General features: G+C 43.1%; 1 protein-coding gene across 1 annotated transcript in view; it reads right to left on the bottom strand.

Moving 5' to 3' along the window:
- LOC311064028 (uncharacterized protein) overlaps positions 1 to 18335 on the bottom strand; it is a 42578-nt gene extending 24243 nt beyond the window's left edge. Inside the window, exon 1 of the mRNA XM_084083743.1 lies at positions 18250 to 18335. Within this exon, the coding sequence (XP_083939869.1) occupies positions 18250 to 18319 (70 nt within the window). The 5' untranslated portion in view covers positions 18320 to 18335. The remainder of the gene's footprint in view (positions 1 to 18249) is intronic.
- Between the last annotated feature and the right edge of the window lie 1319 nt (positions 18336 to 19654).

Genomic DNA, 19654 nt, shown 5'->3' with positions numbered 1-19654 from the left:
CAACGCCTCGGCTGCAAGGCGTTGTGAGCTTGTAGATCTGCTATTTTTTGGCAAAGAGTTTAGGTGTAGAGGGAAAAAAAGCAGCAAACGTTTATCTGAAACACAATTTTATACAATATAGAGGGGGTCCCTGCTTCATCTCTCTCAGCTAGGGGGTTGTAATGGATGAATTGCAATGGGTCAGGCTGACCCAAAATAGTGTAACTAATCACGAGATTTCATATTATTGTGTGCCAAGATCTAGGGCCACAAGAAGGTATAAAAACACACCCATAATCCTTTGTCATCAGTCCTGTCTGCAGATATGGCTCTGTTGGTATATTAACACATGTTATATAGGTTAGCAAAACATCTACTGAGGCACAAACTTGGACACATCATCAGTGTTGTTTCCTGAGTCACTGGGTGTTTCGGGTCTTGCAACAGGCACCCTCCTTCAGGCAACGCGACCGAGGCTGATCAGACACCGATCTGTGTCCAAGTGGCATGCTACTGCCCCCACTGTCTCGTGGGGGCTTAGGGTAGCAGGTGAGCTGTTGGCAGCAGGTGTTGGCGACACTAGGAGGCTCTGGGCACTGTGGGTTGCCTCCGGGCCTGGCTCCTCCTGCGTCTGACCAGAAGTGACTTCCGCGCGTTGTGTCGTCGTTGGCGCTTTCAAACATCTCATTCTGCCTTGATGGATTTCTAAACCCTCTTGAATGTTGCAGGTTTTACCTCAGCCTGCTTTGGGTCCTTCCCCTCAGAAGAAGTGGTTTGGGCTGCCAACCCTCTCCAACCCCAGGTTGCCGTCTCTCCGGCTGTCCTCTGTCACTCCAGATGTCACCACACTCTTCGTGGTCGTCACCCATGCCATTGGTCACTGGTACTCCCACTGGTACTTGACTGCCTGAGGAGAGGACGCTGGCGCTGGTTGTTCGCCGCTTCTCCAACGGAGCTAGTCTAGGGCTAGTTTAAGACTAGTTTTACTAGTTTTAATTTCAATTTAGATTTTAATGTACTTATTTTTTTTACTTATTAACGTAGCTTTGTCACAGACTTTTTGAGAGTTTCTACGAGTCTGTGCGGTTGGTTTTGCTTACCTGCTGCCGGTCCATTACATCAACTGGTAGCGGATTAGCGACGGTTCGGTAGTCACTTTGTGTGGACGTTGTCCCTGTCCAGCGCTGCTGCGAGGATTCATCCCGGGCTCCTCAGCCCCGGAGCGGTTAGGCCATTGTCACCTGGGACCGCATCTTCCACAGCCATACCAACAAGCGACTGTTCGCTGCAGCGAAGCTACCGTTCCAGTCCTCCATTCCTGTCCTGAGCCCTGGATCACGTTGGCTCTCTCCAGCGCTACTGTGCGAGATTCTATCCCGGGCTGCCCCCCCAGCCCCGGAGCGGTTAGGCCTTCGTTGCCTGGGACCGCACTACCCTCCACAGCTAGCCGGCTGCCAGCCAGCAGCCCCCAGCGTGCCCGGTTTAGCCTGACAACGGCTAAAACTGTTCAGGACTTACATCCTGATTGGCATGATGCTGCAATATTCCATCTCGCGCCTGCTGGAACTAAATAAACACACCATCCCAGCCTGTGTTTCATTCATCAAACATCTTGGACTCCTTCGCCGACCACGCTACATCCACAGAAGCACCCGCCGTCAGTTTGTTTACCCGCTGCCCGGCCACCATATTCCTTCCTTCCACACAGCTGTTCGCACCGTCGCTACTATGACGCGTCATCAGAGCTCTGTCGCTCCTGGAGTATGTAGCACAGGAAACACCGCGAGAGTGCTACAGACCAGGCAGCTGCATGGAAAACATGGAGTGGAATTGAATGGAAAATGTGGAATGGATCTGCATGGAAAACGAGGAGTGGATCTCCGTGTACTACGACCACTACAGAGATTCATCATTTCACCTACAGTTAAACTGGAACTTTTCAACACACAATCCCTCACACTTAAATCATCACTCATAAATGAACACATACTGGACAAGGACTTAGACCTCATGTGCCTCACAGAGACCTGGCACCCACCTGAGGTTTATTCAACTTTGAATAAAGCCTGTCCTCCCGGCTATAGCTATATTCAAAAAGCACGCAGCACTGGTCGGGTGGGTGGTGGTTTAGCCATTTTTCACAAAAATGAGCTGGAACTAACATCTCTCCCCCTCCCCCCACCATCCTCATTTGAATGCCTTGCAGTCAAATGTAAACCACCTTTCAATCTCACCATACTACTCATTTACCGCCCACCCAAACTGAAACCAAATTCAGTTTTCATCTCGGAAATACACGACCTCCTCACATCACTCTGCACTACATCCCCCAACATCCTAATTCTCGGTGACGTGAACATCCACGTAGACAACCCCTCCTCCCCTTTTGCATCTGAGTTTTTACAACTACTGGACTGCCTTAACCTCTCACAACACATCCATGTCCCCACACACACAAAGGGGCACACATTAGATTTAGTTATCACTGACTCAGCCCCGGTTAATAACATACTGGTTTACGAAATGGGCGTGTCCGACCACAAGGTCATTTCCATGGAACTGCCATTTCCACCCTCTCACACCAAACCCAAGCGTGAAATCCACTTCAGAAACTTCAAACACATCAACCCGGACACATTGACCTTGGACCTCCATCATCTCGCCTCTGCAACCCATTCATCAGCAAATGAATCGGTGGACTACTACAACCAATCCCTGAGTAGGCTCCTCGACACTCACGCCCCAATAAAATCAAGAACAGTCACATTCTCACGTTCAGCTCCATGGTTCACCAGCGAGCTGCGGAAAATGAAGGCTGCAGGGCGTGTCCTGGAACGGCGGCTCAAGACCTCAGGGCTCACGGTTCATAAAATGGCCTATAGGGAACACCAAAAGGCCTACACTAAGTCCCTCAGAGACGCTCAGTCCAAATTCTACTCAAACATTATCAATAACAGTCCCGGCAACTCAAAACAGCTTTTCTCAACCATAAATCACTTCCTAAAACCTCAACCCCCTTCAAACAGAGCCATCACTGCAGAACAGTGCAACAACTTCATGGTCTTCTTCAGAACCAAAGTTGACACTATACGTTCCTCCCTCTCCGGCCCCCCCACTCCATCTGCTCCAACTGCCATCCCACAGTCTGGGGCCTCCCAGCCTCTCTGCTGTTTTTCTCCCACCACGCAGCAAGAGGTTGAGGACACCATCAGCCGGATGAAGCCTTCCACATGCACTCTGGACCCCTTTCCCACAGCCCTGGTCAAATCACACATCCAAGCCATAAGCCCCCTGATCACCAAAGCAATAAACCATTCCCTACAATCCGGTCACGTTCCATCAGCTCTAAAAACGGCCATTATCACTCCCCTCCTCAAAAAACCCACCTTAGACCCGGACGTTCTCGCAAATTACAGGCCCATCTCAAACCTACCATTCCTCTCCAAGGTGCTGGAAAAAATAGTCGCCACCCAACTGCAACACCACCTCAACAATAACCACATCTCCGAAAAATTCCAGTCTGGTTTCCGCTCCGCTCACAGTACCGAAACAGCACTGGTCAGGGTCACCAACGACATCCTCACTGCTTCTGACAATGGCTCCCCCTCCCTCCTCATCCTCCTGGACCTCACTGCAGCTTTTGACACTGTTGATCACACCATCCTCCTCAATCGCCTCCACTCCACCATCGGACTCTGTGATACCTCCCTGGACTGGTTCCGGTCCTACCTGACCGGAAGGACCGAGTGCGTCTCCATGGGAGGTGCTCATTCCCCCACCCAACCCGTCACTTGTGGTGTCCCCCAAGGATCCGTGCTTGGCCCCACCCTATTCACCCTGTATATGCTCCCCCTCGGCCGTGTCATCAGCAGGCATGGACTATCATTCCATTGCTATGCTGATGACACACAGCTCTACATAACAATGGACCCCCCCTGTCCCCCCCGCTCTGCAGTCCCACTGCCATCCACGTCACCATCACCTTCATCCACAATCACCATCTGCCTGGAGGAGATAAAGGCGTGGATGAAACACAACTTTCTTCAACTCAACAGCTCCAAAACCGAGGCCATTCTCATCGGCACCCCACACCAAGTTAAATCATCCCCCATAACAAGCATCACCTTCTCTGGCCAGGACCTTCCCCTCTCATCAGTTGTTACCAACCTGGGCGTAAAAATGGACCCCCGCCTCAACTATGAGACTCACATCAAACACCTCTGCAAAACATCCTTCTTCCACCTTAGAAATATAGCTAAACTCCGTCCCACCCTCACTCTTCCTGACGCCGAAAAGTTGGTCCACGCCTTTGTCTCCTCCAGGTTGGACTACTGTAATGCACTTCTCGTCGGGATCCCCAGCAAGAGCCTTCAAAAGCTCCAATACGTTCAGAACAGCGCTGCTAGGATCCTGACGAGAGTGCGCAAATACGATCACATCACCCCCATTCTCAAATCACTGCACTGGCTTCCCATCTCCTCCCGGACAGAATTCAAAATCACCCTGTTAACCCACCAGTGCATCTACGGAAATGCCCCCCCATACCTCAAGGAATTGATCGAACCACAGACCGCCACCCGCAGCCTCCGATCCGGAAATACTAACAAACTCAAGGAACCGAACACCAACCTCCGCACTATGGGAGATCGAGCTTTTTGTGCAGCTGCCCCCCGGCTGTGGAACTCTCTCCCAGACCACCTCAGAGCTCCTCAATCTGTGAACACTTTTAAGAGAGCACTAAAAACTTACCATTTTAACAAAGCATTTAGTTAGCTTTTTAAGCCGGTTTTAATAAACCTGCCTCTCCTTCTTAAATGTGTTTTTACACTTGTTTTTAACCTGTTTTACTTTTTTGATTTCTGCAAATGGCTTTCTATCTTGTTTTTATTATGTACTGTAGCACTTTGAGGTTTGTTTCAAATGTAAAGTGCAATACAAATAAAATGTATTATTATTATTATTATTATTATTCCAGTTAACAAAACATCTACTGATGCACAGACTTGGACACATCATCAGTGTTGTTTCCTGGAGTCACTGGTCAGTGGTCAACAGTATACTTCTAGAGATGCATACAGTTGTTCCTAACTGTTTAGTCTTTTTTTTTCTTTTTTTTTAACTTATGTGTTCCTTTCTTCTATATTCTTTCTCTATTTGAACTCTTCCTGTAACTAGATGTTGAGAGCTTGTACAAAAATAATCTCACCCACTCTTCTACATCTGTAATCATGTGATGTGACACTAAAGTTGAATTGTGTCTGCAGAATAAATTCTTCCACACATCCCAAATAGGAATGTTAAGAGATCAAAGCTTATATTTCCCTTTCCTGATAATAATTCATTAGGCTTATAGCATAGTAATAAAACATCTTGCACATATGTGTGTGTGCTATAGGGCTTTGCAAAGGCTTTAATTTGCTATCACATCACACTCTTAATCATGTAATATGACATAATAGTGATCATAGTCATTACATTAGGTGTAATTATTAGTCATAAATCATACAAAATACATCCCTCAGTTAACCAGCATATAATTAAAATGATTGAAATGGTTTGATGATTGATTGACATACTTGAAAGACCTTAATGTCACCTCCATAGTATATCATGTACAGTATACATCTGATGCTATGCTCACGCACCTTTATATCTTACCCCAGGTACTATGTGTAAATATGTTTGATCATTTGTTTGCGTCTTTGATTGATCTCTCACCCCCCTTGCCCCCCTTCTTCTTCCCTTTCATTTTTTTCTATGGAAATAAAAACAGAAAAAAATAGGTGTACTGTTCCTGATTAAGTCTGTCTTACCTATTTGTATTACATATTGTGATGTCACGTGAAGCTTGACCAATGTTAGGTGTTCACAGACGGACGGACGGACGGAGGGTAAAACATACTCTCCACTTCGGCCTGGCGGAGACAATAAGAAAGGTAATTGAAATGGTGCCCCACGGTGGCGCAGTCGGTAGTGCTGTCGCCTCACAGCTAGAAGGTCCTGCGCTCGTTGGAGGGGAAGGGAACTGGTTGGAATAACGTATTCCTTCCACACGCTACGTCCAACTAGGGAAACTAGGGAATGAGCTCGGCCCTGGCCTCCCTAGGCTGGTGAGCGGAGTGTAGCGCCCAGTACCACTTAGAAAATTGACACCGGGTGAAAAATAAGGGTTACAAAATCGCGGGATAAAAATGTAGTAAAATGAAAATGAAATGGTGCCCCAGTCATTGAGCATGTAATAGCACAGCACAATCACATCAAATCATGATATAAAACTCAAAATCTGGAAAAACTGTCCTACCTTATACAATCAATATGGTTTACTTGGTCATTTATAATATAAATAAATAACACCACAATAATTTGAGATACCTTTGAAATACCTTTAAGTAAAAAAAAAAAAAGACAAAAAGTTACCATAAACACTAAGCTGATTGTATTGTTTTAAAATAAGAAAAACAAAAGAGATGGAGAATGACTCTACAAGATGAGTCCTAATGGAAACTTCTATTGACAGGAGCATTATAAATCTCCATGATATTTGTGCTTGTCTATCTAACTCCCTGACAACATGCAGCTGTTTAATTTGATCCTCCCAGTGAGCTGATTTATGGTGGAAAGTTTTTTTCTCCCCCTTGGTGTGAATGCACTGATATCTTGTCAGAGCACTTAACTGACTGAAACTCTTCTCACACTAATAACAGTGACAATTAGTTTTCTCCAGGGTGAACACGCTGGTGTGTCTTCAGGTGGCCTGACTCACGGAAAATCTTCACAATGTTTACAGTGGAAAGGTTTTTCTCCAGTGTGAATACGCTGGTGTTTCTTCAGGTCAGATGAATGGAACTCTTGTCACAATGTTTACAATGGAAAGGTGTTTCATTTGTGTGGGTATGGTGGTGTGTCTTCAGATGCCATGACTGAGTGAAACTCTTGTCACAAAGTTTACAGTGGAAAGGTTTTTCTCCTGTGTGGATACGCTTGTGTCTTTTAAGGTCAGATGACTTCCTGAAACTCTTGTCACAAAGTTTACAGTGGAAAGGTTGTTCTCCAGTGTGAATACGCTGATGTTTCTTCAGGTCAGATGACTGAATGAAACTCTTGTCACAATGTTTACAATGGAAAGGTGTTTCTCCAGTGTGGGTATGATGGTGTGTCTTCAGATGCCATGACTGAGTGAAACTCTTGTCACAAAGTTTACAGTGGAAAGGTTTTTCTCCTGTGTGGATACGCTTGTGTCTTTTCAGGTCAGATGACTTCCTGAAACTCTTGTCACAAAGTTTACAGTGGAAAGGTTTTTCTCCTGTGTGGACACTCTGGTGTGCTTTCAGATTACCTGACTGAGTGAAACTCTTGTCACAATGTTTACAGTGGAAATGTTTTTCTCCTGTGTGGACACTCTGGTGTGTTTTCAGATTACCTGACATACTGAAACTCTTGTCACAATGTTTACAGTGGAAACGTTTTTCTCCAGTGTGGATACGCTGGTGTGTCTTCAGGGCGACTGACTGAGTGAAACTCTTGTTACAATGTTTACAGTGGAAACGTTTTTCTCCAGTGTGGATATGCTGGTGTGTAATCAGGTCACCTGACTGAGTGAAACTCTGTGTCACAATTTTTACAGTGGAAAGGTTTTTGTCCAGTGTGGATACGCTCGTGTCTTTTCAGGTCAGATGACTGAATGAAACTCTTGTGACAATTGTTACAGTGAAAAGGTTTTTCTCCAGTGTGGACATGCTGATGTCTCTTCAGTTCAGATGACAGAAAGAAACCCTTGTCACAATGTTCACAGTGGAAATGTTTTTCTCCAGTGTGAACACGCTGGTGTTTCTTCAGGTGAAATGACAGAGTGAAATTCCTGTCACAATTTTTACAGTGGAAAGGTTTTTCTCCAGTGTGGATACGCTCGTGTCTTTTCAGGTCAGATGACTGAATGAAACTCTTGTTACAATGTTTACAATAGAACGTTTTTTCTCCAGTGTGAACACGCTGGTGTGACTTCAGATTACCTGACTTACTGAAACTATTGTCACAATGTTCATAGTGGAAAGGTTTTTCTCCAATGTGAACACGCTGGTGTTTCTTCAGGACACATGACTGAGTGAAACTCTTGTCACAAAGTTTACAGTGGAAAAGTTTTTCTCCTGTGTGGACACTCTGGTGTCTCTTCAGATTAAATGATTGACTGAAACTCTTGTCACAATGTTTACAGTGGAAAGGTTTTTCTCCAGTGTGGATACGCTGGTGTACCTTCAGGTGACCACACTGAATGAAAGTCTTGTTACAATATGTACAGTGATAAGGTCTATCTCCTTGTTTCGGGCTGGTTGTAGAGCTGTTTATTTGCTGACATGCTGATGAGGTGATCTGTTCATTCCTCAGCATTTGCCGGTAGAGGTCGTTGTGGTTATTCCTGATGTGTTTATGGAGGAAGAGCTGAGATGTGAAGGAGTATGAACACTCAGAACAGGAGAAGAACTGAGTCTGGGAAGACTGGAACCTCACTGCTGAGAGAGGGGGGGGGGGGGGGGGGGGGGGAGAGAGGAAGAGAGAAGGGGAGAGGCTGGTTAAAAATGGTGAGTACAAATACAACTTGAAAGCTTTCATCATCAAACAAGTCTGTTGTTTAGGAGCATTACGGCTTCCCTGTTAATATTTCTGATTTAATTTAATTAATCATCGACCTTTTATTCCAGTTTTCCCACACCCATGTAAGTCCTGTCCCTGTGTTTAACACTGACTGACCTCCACTGGTCTCCTCCCAATCATCACTTTCTTCAGTGACTTCAGATTCAAGCTCAACTTCAATTTCAAAGCAGTGTGAAGAGATGTCTTCATCATAAACTTCCCCTTTCACTGCTAGTAATGTCAACGTTGACCCATCAGACTCCTCTGGTCTTTGAAGTAACTCCTCCTGTTCCTCTTTAATCTGTGGAGGCTCTGGTTCCTCCTGGAGCTGACTGGCGCTCCTCTCCTGTTGAGGAGAAACCTCCTCTTTACACACAACCATGTGCAGGATGTCTAGGAGCAGAAAAAGGACATGATAGTAAACACTGGATTCCTGAAGTGTAAATACACATTTCCATCCGCCATGTTTCCATCCTAACCCATGCCAGCTGTAGTCTACTGCCCAAATAATAGATGCAAGACAGGCTCAGATACACATTCTTCTATTCATAGAGAACGCTAATGAGTTTCGTATAGAACAGGGTTTGTCTTTATGTTCAATTCATATGTGAGCTCTGATTTGGGAGTAAGTTGGGCTGTAGGCCAAGCCATTTACAACTGGATGTGTCTGTATCTACAGTCTGTATGTATGTATGTATGTATGTATGTATGTATGTATGTATGTATGTATGTATGTATGTATGTATGTATGTATGTATGTATGTATGTATGTATGTATGTATGTATGCATGCATGCATGCATGCATGCATGCATGCATGCATGCATGTATGTATGTATGTATGTATGTCAACTCCAAAGTAGACCAATCATAGCTCATACCGCTAAGTGCATGACGTTATGAAACAGAAGCACCTCCAAATATGAAAGTTTTATATGTCAGGTGAAAGTTAATGGGTAGTAAATTAAAATCTACAAAAACTGGTTTGTATGACCTGTTTGTCTATAAATGAGTCTGTGAATCTGTCTGTGTGTCTGGGGCTAATTTCACAAATCACCGTGCCGATCAGCACCACATTTCTTGTGCATGCTGCCAGTAAACCAAGCTAGTTTTATTCCACATTTAATAGAATGTACTTTAAGTCATGGTCATGTTTCAGTTTTGTACAGATTGTTAAAGTGCAGACTGTAAGCTTTCAAGTGACATAAACTGCACTGAAATCTGGAGACAGTTGAAGGAGATATACTTATTTGAATGTTGTTAACCACTTAAAGACCAGCTGAAATGTGTTTTTTTGCAACCATATCTTAATGTAATTCCCAGTGAAACGGGGCTGGGTGGCTCTGAGCCGATCACAACTGAGTGTTTAAAACAGTCATACAGCGTACATACAGTATGTCTAACTCGTTGCGTTGCACACTGCAACAAGGCAGAGCTGAATCGAGTGTATGTTACTACATTGGCTATTTCTCACCTCAAATGCTTTTGGAAACAGTTAATACATTGTTTATAACATAATTAATAACGCACCATTCGGCGTTATTATATGTTGCTTTATTCGGATACATACGTGTCACTGCCCGCCCCTGCCGGTTTTCAGATTTTTTTGTCATGATTAATTGACCACATATATGAAGTTAAACAACTAAATTCTATCCAAATTCCAAACGATATCTTAAAAGTAAATTCTGTGCCTCAAAAAAGAAGTTTGAGAGGGTTTTAAAGTTTTAAAACCGAAACCAAAAATAGTGGGCAGACAAGATGGCGGCCCGTTCCATTTTTGTCGGCTGCAATCGGTTCCATTCGGTTTCACTCAAACTCGCCACCTGATTGGCCAAACTTCGCTGTCAATCACAGATCACAATGAGCGAGGACGCTGATAGGACAGTTCATGTTATGAACTGTGGAGAAATGCCCAGACAGGCCTGTAGGCCAGACTCACTTAAGAAAACAAATGGAAATGAGTTTTCCGGAGTGAGGGGTTTACCAGGCAACTAGAATCTATCTAGCATAGCCTAATGAATCATAGCTGCTTGAAAGACTAATTGACAAGTGCTTAATATAACATATAAAATTGGTCAGAGTCCGCCCTGAGATTGGGAGGTCTGGGTTCAATAACCCGGCCGGGTCATACCAAAGACTCAAGGGTTGGATTGGGGTACGTCCCTGTGAAATGCTGGCCTCATGTCCAGAGCTTGTACTTGTACATCATGGCTGGGGGAGATAAACTCCTGCCTTATAGGTCACATGGCTCTGGAATAATAGGTTCACAACCCTACCTGCTTATACGCCAATGTAATGTCATGTTATGTTTTAGTTTGACAGGAAGTGATAAAGACTGGACTTTTGATGTAAAACTTGAACAATTATGTAATTATTGGCATCCAACTATGTACCCATTACGACCACGGATATTCTCTGAGAGTGTGAAAAAAATACTTAGTGAACTAATACTAATGTTGAGCAGGGTTGACTTGGGTTTTTCTACACCAGCTCATCTTTTTTAGTTTAATGCCCCCCCCCCCCCACCTCTCACCTCCTACAGAGACACCATAAAAGTTTTCATAGTTTTCAACTACTACCAAAATTTAACCAGGCATTTCTGGCTTTCATGTCTGGATGTGCTTCTGTTTCATAACATCATGCACTTGGCGCCTTGAGCTGTAAGCTGTGTGACAGACAAACCCTGTTGTAGATGCTTTGGTCTACGGCCACTCTGTAGTATTACATATTTAATGATGGCTATGGATGTTGATTGATTGATTACTTCATTAGTCAAACAATGTAAAAAGCATGGAGGTACAGTAAAACATTAAGGCTAAAAGGCACACAAAGTCATGGGGACTTGTTTCCATTGTGGTCCTATAATATCTGGATGTTATTATTGCAGGGGTCTTCTTTGTTTACTTGGTCTGTTCTTTTTTCCCTCTACACCAAACACCTTTTTGCCAAAAATAGCCGATCTACAAGCTCACAACGCCTCGCAGCACGAGGCGTTGTGAGCTTGTAGATCTGCTATTTTTGGCTAAAGTTCTCCTCAGAAAAGGGATGCTAGGGGTTCAAGTGGTTAAGGTAAAAAAAATCATATCACACAAAGATTTGGCGGACCCCCTAGGGGTCCCGGACCCCCTGTTGAAGACCCCTGTATTATTGTCATGATATTTTCTGCCAAAATTATCGTACAGTGATAATACATACTGAGGTGTGGGTGGTCTTCAGGTTCCTCCTCTTTAATAGAAATGTCCCTAGCTGAGTCTGGAGAGTTCATCTTCACCTGCAGTCTGGACTCCACACACTGGTCTGAAATGAAGCAAGTGAATAAGGACTTTAATAACTAGTGACCTAGTGGAGAATAACAATAATATTTGCAGACGCCTAAGCGTCTGCAAATATTATCTAACATATGAACCTTGAATGCAACTTATGTTCATACGTAGATTAAGTACGGATGAGCGATCCTCCTCCCTATAATCCCAAACTTAATCTCAGTTAGACTGTGACATCTTTAGTTAAGATGTAGCCAAAATGATGAAAGGGAGCCTTTGGTCAACAAGAAGAGTAAAAGCAATGCATTTGTTTGGAAACATTTTGGTTTCCAGAGGGTAGATGAGGAGCAACAAGAAAAATATATGGTGGTGTGTGTGTGTGTGTGTGTGTGTGTGTGTGTGTGTGTGTGTGTGTGTGTGTGTGTGTGTGTGTGTGTGTGTGTGTGTGTGTGTGTGTGTGTGTGTGTGTGTGTGTGTGCGTGTGTTAATGGGTTCCACTTGCTCCCAAGTAAGGGCATTTCTTATTGGTTAGTGGGCGTGGGCAGCACCTCAATAACATCCTCGACATGTGCTATGGTAATGTCAAAGACGCATATAAATCTGTACCCCTTCCGCCCCTGGGCGCCTCTGATCACATTTGTGTACACCTTTTCCCTGTGTACCGCACTGTACTTAAGCGTGGCAAAGTACAGAACATTTGCGTTAAAAATTGGAACAACCACAACGCTTGTGAGACCCTTCGAGGTCTACTAGAATCCACTGATTGGGACATGTTCAAGGCATCCTCTGCCAACATAAATGAGTTAACTGACGTTGTCACGAGTTGGTCACTGTATTGTGAAGACACTGTAATTCCAGACAGAATTATTAAAGTGTACCCAAATTCCAAACCTTGGACAACCAAATCCCTCAAATCACTTCTTCAGAAAAAGAACAAAGCTTTCACAGAGGGAAACACTCTAGAACTGCGAAATTTGCAGAAAGAAATAAAGAGAGAGGTTAAAGTTGGAAAAATGCAATACAAGGAAAAGATAGAAGCCCAACTCAGAGCAAACAACATGGGCTCCGCCTGGGATGGCATGAAAACCATCACTGGCCTGAAAGCCAATGGTAGGAAGAAGGTTGCATTAGCCGACTACAGCTGTGATAAGCAACTAGCTCAGGACCTCAACGACTTTTATGGCCGATTTGATGCCCATGATTTTAGTGAAAATCACGCTGAGATGAAAAACAGACTACTGTCTGCCCCCCCTACTAGTTCCTTTTTCGAGGAACAGGATGTGATCAAGTGATCAAATGCAACCCTAAGAAAAGCGCAGGCCCTGACCACATCGGAGGTCGCCTCTTAAAGACCTGCGCCGACCAGCTTGGTCCCATTTTCTACTTCTTATTTAATATGTCCATTAGTCAACAGAACGTACCACTCCTATGGAAACAGTCCACTGTTGTCCCTGTTGCCAAGAACAGCAACCCAAAAATGCTAAATGATTTCAGACCTGTGGCCCTTACATCCCTTGTTATGAAACAGTTTGAGAAGCTAGTCAAGCGAGAACTTGTAGCAAAAACTGAAAGCCTATTAGACCCTCTTCAGTTTGCTTATAGGGAAGCAGAGGCGTCCAAGATGCAATTGCCACTCTACTCAATCTGGTGCACAAACATCTAGAGGGAAAGAAAAACCAAGCCAGGTTGCTCTTTGTTGACTTTTCATCAGCGTTCAACACGATCCAGCCACATGTTCTGGTCGAGAAACTAATGAGCACTTTCAGTCTGGACCCATGCCTGGTGGGCTGGATCCTCGACGTTCTTACCAATCGATTACAATGTGTAAGAGTCAATAATACACTGTCCAGTCTTCTGTCATCCTCTACTGGCTCGCCCCAGGGGTGTGTGTTATCTGCTTTCCTATACATTCTATATACCAACGATTGCCTTAGCCATTTCCATAATTCATTCATAGTCAAGTACGCTGACGACTCGGTCATTGTCAGCCTGCTTGGCAATGAAGAAAATGGCCATGGGCAAGTGCTCGATGATTTTCTGTCATGGTGTGACAATGCTTTCTTAAAGGACAACTTTGGTTTTTTACAACCAATGTTTATGTTTTAGATTGTAATTAAAGTAAATAAAAGATGAGTGTTAAAAATTTTAAATTTACTGCTTTCTATAGTTTTAGCAATTTTCACAATCTTTTTTACAGTGTTTTCACAGTGGGCGGGGGCATTCTGTCCGGTGGCTAAATATGTATTTTTTTAACACATTAACCCGGCGTTTTCTTTATTATTATTTACAGTAGCTCTTCTAGCCCCCAATAACTCACATCTGGCCATCTCAGACAGCTGGACCTTTTTTATTATGTAAAAAAGGCATATTTAGCCACCGGACAGAATGCCCCCGCCCACTGTAAAAAATATCGCAAAAAATGCTAAAACTATAGAAAGCAGTAAATGAAAAAAAAATTACACTCATCATTTATTTACTTTAATTACAAGCTAAAATATAAACCTTGGTTGTAAAAAAACAAAGTTGTCCTTTAAAGCTGAATGTCTCAAAAACTAAGGAGCTTTGCATTGACTTTAGACAGTCCCCACAATCTCCCCGGAAGAGCCTGGCCAACGGAGAGACAGTAGATATTGTAAAAAATTACAAATATCTGGGCACAATAATCGATGATAAACTGAAATTCGACCTCAACACGGACATGATGTATAAAAAAGGCCAGCAACGCCTATACTGTCTGAGAAAATTGGCTAAGTTCAATATCGACAAAACACTGATGAAACTGTTTTACAGTGCCTACATAGAGTCTGTCATTTCCTTTTCTATTATATGTTGGTTTGGTAATCTCTGTGTCAAGGATAAGAATTGCCTTGGTAGAATTGTGAAAGTTGCCTCCAAGGTAATTGGTACAAATATGAACAGCCTTGGACTTCTCTTTAACAGACAAGTGCTCAAAAAAGCCAAGTCCATTCGCTCAGATACCGCTCACCCACTTAACAATGAGTACAAACTCCTTCCTTCGGGCCGTCGCTTGCGGACCCCCAGTGCCACAACAAACAGGCACAAACTGTCCTTCATTCCTATTTCTATCGGCAGTCTGAACTCTGTTATGGAGAAGCCAAGGAGGAGATAGCCTTTAGTTATTACGTGAACCAAGCAGTCTCCTTGTGTCCACGTATTCCTTTTCAATGGCCATGTACACTGGACTGAATTGCACCTTACACTTTGCTCTTTATGACCTAATGTGAACTCTCTGTATCGGCCACGGATGTGTTACTGTTCTGTTTTTTACTGTTTTTTATTGTCTGTTTTAATGTTGTTGTACTGCACTGATGCTATATGCTGCAAACCAATTTGCCCCTCGGGGACACTAATAAACTTGAACCTTGAACCTTGGTCAACATGGGCGTCCATGTTAGAGCGGTGCCAGTCTAAATGAGATTTGCCCAAAGATGTGTTCCTCAGTGCACTATTATTTTCAACAAGAGTCTGTATGTTTACTGTGATACCTTGATGAATACTGGTTGTCCTAAACATGCTAAATGTACCTACATGAAGTAGTGATGCTTTGCACATGTTTTCAATTCAAGTCATTTTGTCAAACCGAACAATATGCTGTTTACAACAAACTACTTTTGGTCACGTTTCTGTTGTATTCTGTTGTAGACTCAGGTTTTACACCAAAAGCAGTGACTGACCAGAGACTTGTGTGTATTCTCACCAGAATAAACTGTCAATAAGAGAGAGAAGTGGTCTGGAACTTCATGAATCCACAACACAACGCAGATCAAACGTGTGTGTCATATTGTGTTGTGCACCACAACACAATATGACCAATTTGTTACTACCATTACCTCTATATCACATTTCATTTTGTCTGGTTCCACACTGTTGAAGCACAATAATTTCCCTGCGAATAGTGCAGCTAGCGACTGTTGTATCTGACAATTGAAGACAAATAAAGCTGGAAAGGGAGAAACTTACTGAGGTCTGACTGGCCTTCAGGTTCCTCCTGTTTCATTGAAACGGGTCTGGCTGGGTCTGGAGAGTTCATCTGCACTTGCAGTCTGGACTCCACAGAGTCTGGAAAGAAACAATAAAAATCCCAGAGGAGATTAGGATTAATTAAGAACAGAACGTCCTTTTATAATCAACTTCAACAAATAACAGACATGAGAGAAGGAGTAACTTATTGTGTTAATCACTTGTCAACTGGGCAAGTTACTTTTTTCACAGAGCACTTTGATTATGAATAATAACCTTTTTTCACATCAAGTTGCCCAGCATGAATATTATGTGGATATATTATGAATATAATGTAATTCTCTCTCTGAAAGAAAATGTTCCCTCTTAATCCTAAATGTTCATGTTTTCCTTTTTCAGGTAAAAACTCCAGTTACACAGCATTATTTAGTAATTGTTTTTATAATAAATCAGTAAAATCAGGCAAAAATATAAATGAAAAAAACTAACCCTAACCCTATAACCGAAATAAAGTAACCAAAAAACCCAAATAAACTAACAGAATCCGCCCAGAAACCGCATTTTTTTGCTCACCCGCCGTCTATGCACACACACACACACACACACACACACACACACACACACACACACACACACACACACACACACACACACACACACACACACACACACACACACACACACACACACACACACACACACACACACACACACACACACACACAATTAATAACGCACTATTCAGCCACCCTCTTTGTTCAGATTCAACAGAGTAACACTGCCCTCTAGTATCTAGCATAGGCTAATGAATCAAAGATGTTTGAAAGACTACTTGACAAGTGCTTATTATAATATTTTAAAATTGGTTAGTAACCGCTGATTAAAAAACCCAGCTCATTGGCATGGTTAAGAGTGTCCGCCCTGAGGTTGGGAGGTCGGGGTTCAATACCCCGGCCGGGTCATACCAAAGACTATAAATAGGACGCAATGTCTCCCTGCTGGGCACTCTGCATCAAGGGTTGGATTGGGGTAAGTCCCTGTGTACATCATGGCTGGGGGATATACTTGTACATCAAGCCACCTCACGCCACAGAAACAGGAGATAAGCTCCTGCCCTATGGGTTCTCAAGGCTACCTACTTACCCACCGATGTAATCTCATGTTATGTTTTTGTTTGACAGGAAGTAATTAAGATTGGAAAAATTCTCAACAATTATGTATGTATTTATTTTTTGGCATCTATTGTCAATTATGTACCCATTACGACCACGGATATTCTCTGAAAGAGTGCAAAACATGCTTAGTTAACGAACACTATTGTTGAGCAGGGGTCAACTCTGAACTATAGTCTCTTTTCCCTCTACACCAAATGTCTTAAAGGGGAAGACCACTCATTTTCAACATTGAACTATGTCTTTAATACACCTTAGAGCTGTTGTGTGGAAATAAGAAAAAAGTCCCCCCCCCTTCTATGTTGCCTAGAAAAGGATAATTGATTGAGGTCATGTGATCAGTGACATACGCACGGTGTACTTTTGGCTCCGCCCCCTCAGCCAAAAGTACTAAGGGGGCGGAGCCAAAAGTACACCGTGCGTATGTCACTGATCACATGACTGATTCAATGTTGAAAATGAGTGGTCTTCCCCTTTAAGACGCGTTGAGTTTGTAGATCAGCATTTTTTCAAATCCCCCCCCCCCCCCCCCCAGTACACGGATGCTACGATTGAGGTGTTTACACCTCAAATCAAGAAGCTTCTAAAAAGCTTGTCAAAGATCTGTTATCTCACACAGAGCAGACTAAAAGACCCATTTCTAGACCTCTCACCCGCTACAGAGGCACGCCATAAAATCCGTTTTCATAGTTTTAACCTACTACCAAACTTTACCAGGCATGTCAGGCTTTCATGTGCGTCTGTTTCATGACGTCATGCAATAAGCGGCTTGAGCAGTGTCACAGACAAACCCTGTTCTAGATGCTTTGGTCTACGGCCACTCTGTAGGAAAATGTACAATTAGGTGCAGTTTTTCTTTTGTATTGCATTTGTGAAAAAGTTTTTGCATTTGTGAAAAAAAAAGGACCTGCTTTTGGATATTGTAATGAGAATAAAACATGTTAGCACATTCCATGCCAGAGTTTAATATCATAATGTACTCACCAGTGCCAGCGATTTATTGTTGTTTTTTTAGTTTTTTTCACGTCGCCACAGACCTCGCTAAATACCTTATGATCGCACGTTAAACTGTTTGTAGACACACAGGGTAGCTGTGTGAGTGGCCCAGAGAAGACCGTTTCAATCGGCGACGTTCCATTTTGCAGTAGTCGCGGTTTCTGTTAAACAGCGTTCAGCGAGGAGAAAAACAACTCCGAGATAATGGCGTATAGTGACAATACGTACTGAGGTGTTGGTGGTCTTCAGGTTCCTCCTGTTTAATAGGAATGTCCCTGGCTGAGTCTGGAGAGTTCATCTTCACCTGCAGTCTAGACTCCACACACTGGTCTGAAATGAAGCAATTGGATAAAGACTTATAACTTCTGACTGTACTACATGTACTGTAGTAACAATCTTGTTAATAAAGTAATCAAGCAATCAATACAACTCTTCATTATTTAGTTGCAACGTCACTTTCTTCGTTCTAAGTTATGTCTTTGTTCAAGGAAAGGTGTTATGAGTTTAAATACCTGTAAATAAAACACTACATACCTATCCTGTACAACTTTACTACAGGTTGTAAATAAAACACTACATACCTATCCTGTACAACTTTACTACAGGTTGTTAATAAAACACGACATACCTATCCTGTACAACTTTACTACAGGTTGTTAATAAAACACGACATACCTATCCTGTACAACTTTACTACAGGTTGTTAATAAAACACTACATACCTATCCTGTACAACTTTACTACAGGTTGCAGCATTGCATCAAACAGTCCATGTCTCTGGTCCATCCCTTGCTGTTCCTCTGACCATGTTAATGATGTTTTGGAGGCCATCTCCCTTGATAGCGTAGATCTCTCCCTGTGGGGCTCTGTGGAAATCAACATTTTAATCCTGATCGGTGGCCATTTTTCTCATAGAGTTATAATGTATTAAGAGTGCAACCAATAGGGACTCGCAGTTGAAAAATACGGAGAGCTGACACAGATCGGATTAAAATGCTATTTATTGAACAATACGGAAGATACGCCAACTTCTGCGGCCCCGAACATAATTGCAACCTCCGTGGCCATGAGATAAGCACTTTATATTTGAAACCGGACCTACCCCTGAAGAATGACTGTCATACCATGACAGACGAGTGTCATGTGAACCATGGCTAGTACGGACCCAAAGTGTGAAAGTGCAAAGACTATTTTGAAATAACAGCAATAGGCTCTATGCACAGCAGCCATATTGGAAAGAAATTGGGCCTCTTCTTACTTCCTTCACAGGTGTTACCAATGATACTAATGAAGGCTCTGTTCCATTCTGGTCAGAGTGCACTGCTGATATCGTGCATGTTGGCTCACTAGAAACACTCCATTTTGGTTCCAAAATAGAGTGTTTCATTTGGTTCCATTTGTACACTCTCAAAGTTATGGGAAATAAGACTTGAAAATAAGACAACCACTATGCCAAACTAAATGGAACAGAGCCTTAATTAGTATCATTGGTAACACATGTGTATTGTGAAGGAAGGAAGGGGCCCAATCCATTCCCAATATGGCTGCTGTGCATAGAGCCTATAGGCTCTATGCACAGCAGCCATATTATCACTTCAATTGGGTGTTACCAATGATACTAATGAAGGCTCTG

This window comes from Gymnoscopelus microlampas (genome assembly GCF_963454915.1).
Source record: "Gymnoscopelus microlampas genome assembly, chromosome: 17".
NCBI lineage: Eukaryota > Metazoa > Chordata > Actinopteri > Myctophiformes > Myctophidae > Gymnoscopelus > Gymnoscopelus microlampas.
Note: the sequence above shows the minus strand (reverse complement) of the source record. Positions and strands in the feature narration are given on the sequence as shown.